This window comes from Nesoenas mayeri, assembly GCF_963082525.1.
Source record: "Nesoenas mayeri genome assembly, chromosome: 7".
Lineage (NCBI taxonomy): Eukaryota > Metazoa > Chordata > Aves > Columbiformes > Columbidae > Nesoenas > Nesoenas mayeri.
In genome coordinates, this window is record NC_137551.1 from 38,864,892 (window position 1) to 38,867,985 (window position 3,094).

The 3,094-nt window shown below is 48.3% G+C and overlaps 1 protein-coding gene across 14 annotated transcripts in view; it reads right to left on the reverse strand.

Moving 5' to 3' along the window:
• The window catches only part of EBF3 (EBF transcription factor 3), a gene marked incomplete at both ends in the record, with an annotated part of 116,924 nt that extends 114,110 nt beyond the window's left edge, over positions 1–2,814 (reverse strand). For all 14 annotated transcript variants that reach the window (XM_080347979.1, XM_080347976.1, XM_080347987.1 and 11 more), the window contains 4 exons: positions 1,111–1,166; positions 1,840–1,903; positions 2,308–2,464; positions 2,681–2,814. In XM_080347979.1, the coding sequence (XP_080204105.1) occupies positions 1,111–1,166; positions 1,840–1,903; positions 2,308–2,464; positions 2,681–2,814 (411 nt within the window). The remainder of the gene's footprint in view (positions 1–1,110; positions 1,167–1,839; positions 1,904–2,307; positions 2,465–2,680) is intronic.
• Positions 2,815–3,094: the final 280 nt, after the last annotated feature.

The following is a 3,094-nucleotide window of genomic DNA, read 5'->3' on the forward strand; positions in this document are numbered from 1 at the left end:
TCAAGAGAAGGAGAAAGTTTGTGCGGGGTGAGCGCGGCCGCAGCGGCCCCGGGCCCGGCCGGGAAAGGTCCCGCTGCCCGAGCTCGGAGGCAGCAAAGTTGGCCAAAATAATCCATGCGGGCAGAGCTCGGCTCGGCCGGGGGTGCTGCGACCCGGCGGATTGCTGGAATGGTTTCCATTTCCATCCCTGCTATCTGATTTCCAGAACGCTGTAAATTATTCTCCATTTTCACCCGACCTCCCCCCTCCAAAAAATATTAAAAAAAAAATCAAAAAAAAAAAATCATGAAATGTCTCTCCAGTTTAAAAAAAAAAAAAAAAGTTAAAAAAAAAAAGTTCATTAAATCCAAAAGCTAGTAAGTAGCTTTCTGTCTTTAATTGCTGTGCTGCAACGCTGATAACACGTAGTTATCATCGGAAAAGTTGACCAAGACAGGTTAAATAATTTAATAAGGAACTGCTTGTAATTATGTTATTTACAAGGTATGACAGAGGTTTGGGGAAGAAACAGAAGCTGATCTCAGGGAAACGGACGGGTTCGGGTGACCCCTGGAGCACGGAGTTTGAATTATGGAGATGGGGGGCTGAGAGGTGAATATGGACTAGAGGAGAACAAGATGACTTTTCACCTCAGCACATTTAACTTTTAAATCCAAATAAACGTCTCGCGTTACGAGACCATCGCATTGTAAAAGAAAAAGCCTAATCCCGGCCAGTTTCGGAGCGCTCGTCCTCACCGAGGGAAAATATCGCCACAAAAAGTTGCAAAGGGGAAGAAGCGCATTGAAAAATAAATCTGGGCAACTTGATTCTTTTTTTTTCTTTCCTCTCTCCCTTGCTAAATTAATTATATCGAACATCTGTTCACATGACGTTGTCCTTAATGCCACACACACTATTTAATGATGCCAACGCTTCCTCGAACAGCAACAACACACCTTTTTTCGCTTTTTAAAATATCCTCCAGCTGTAGGCATCTGAATTACTCGCTCAGGTAAATTAAAAGTAGGTGCGGTCCATTTGTCTAATATCCCTCCCGCCCCACCGCAAGCAAAGGGCAAAATACAAACTTAGGAACGTGCATGGTAAGAAAAGCGTAAACTTTCTCACCTGTTTGGTCATTGAGTCTATTAGACGAACATACAGGTCCTGTTCTGTCCTGACTCCTGGGGAGGGAAAGCAGAGACAAAATTCCTATTAGGATTTCAGTAGCGAACCACCCAAATTAGATAATGAAAGCATGAGGTCAGGCAATTAAGTGCGGCGGGCAGGGACCGGCACTCGCGCCAGGCTCACAAATAAAATTAGAAGAAAAGGCAGAAATGAAGCAAGTGCCAGAGCTCCCGTCCACTCCCAACCTGCCCCGCGGGGTCGTGTCCCGGGCAGCCCCCCCGGCCAGGCCGGACCCGCGGCCGCGGGCAGAGGGAAACACGCGGGGAAACAGCGGCGGTTCGGGCAGCGGGACCGAACGACCCCGCGACCCCCGCGGGCTCTTCTGGCGCGGGGGGAACCCGCCCCGCCCGCTCACCCCCTCCCAGTAATTACCATTAATTGGCAAAAGTGGCAAAAGTCACTTAAAAAGTGATGTTGTGCTGGAGTAGCTATCGATCCTCTTTTTTTACTTTCCACTTCAAGACCAACCGGTTAATCATGTGAAGTACCATTGACTTATTGATCGTTTATGTTTTGTTTTCCTTATATGCCAAGGAGAGAGCCGTGTTTACATGCGTGTAATTTTAATCTCCAAATCTTTATATCCTTTTCCGAAAGGCCTTGAAAGGGAAAGTAAGACTTTTCTGCGGCACACGGACGTTCAAAAATGAGATAACGACAACTTACCATTGCTATACAATAACTGAAGTTTATAATGAATTCCATTGTTAGTTTTTTCATTGTTTGGCTCCTGCAAGTAACGATAAATAATTACATTTAGCATGAAAAATATCTCTCTCCTCCTGACGTACATATTTTTTTTCTCGTCCCTGCAGCGGCTCGGAATTAACAGTTTGCAGAAAATTCAGCCCACGGTCACTTTTGTGGAGCGCTGATGATGTCATTAGCTCGGTGCGAATATGTCATGTTTAGCCGTTTCATCCCGGCGTTAAAATAAGTCGGGGGACGCGGCGATAAGTTTCTAACCCCAGGATCTATTCGGAGCGGCCGCAATAACGGGGGGACCCGCACGTGGTCCGGGCGCCTCTGGAGTCCCGTTAGGAAATTATCTTTGATCAATTAAATCACGCTTAAACGTTGGGGTTGGTTTTTTTGGTTTGTTTTTAAAAACAATAAGATAACAGGCAGACTTACTTTCTCTTTCTCCACAAAGTCCACAAAAGCTGTTCTCTCAATCTCCACTGGCTGCCCCTGCCTGTCGTACAGAGCTAAGACGAAGTGGAAAAAATTGGATTTTCTGAGATTGGAAGGCGGCTGTTTCTCGAAATGTGCCCGAGCCAGCCCCACGCCGCTGCGGGAGAAAACAAGACAAGGCGTGGGTGAGAGCGGCGGGAAGGGGCGCGCAGGCTCCGCGGCCGCGGGGGGACGCGGGGAGCGCGGAGCGGCGCGGAGCGGGGAGGCTGTAACTGATACGGGGCGGGCGGGGGTGGGGGGGTGGGGGGAATTTACGGCCGGGATGAGAAATACAGGAGGAGAAAACCGCCGGGAGAGGATTTGGCAGACGTACCTTTGGGCGGCCGTGTTAGCATCCACTACCCCAGCAGTGTGCATCCAGGAGCGGACGGGGTTCATCCCACTGCCCAGCGGTTCTTCTTTCATGGTCGTCCCACCTCTCGGTATATTTTCCTGAATCCCAAACATTAAAACAAATTTGGGCAAAACCAGCTCCTAACCAAAAGGGGTTAAAATTGAGGGAAATGTCAGATACGGGGTGGGTTGGTTGTTGCTTGATTTTTCTCTCTCTCTCTCTCTCTCCTTGGCGACTGGAATATAAGAGATGACTTTACTCCCTGTGATCAGTAGGAGAAAAGCCCAGTTCAAGTCTTGCTTCCTTCTTCAATCTGTCCTGTATTGGCACGACATAAACAATTTACTGAGTACTTCTGTGCAGCGAGTTGGATGGCGTTCCAGCTTGGTGGTT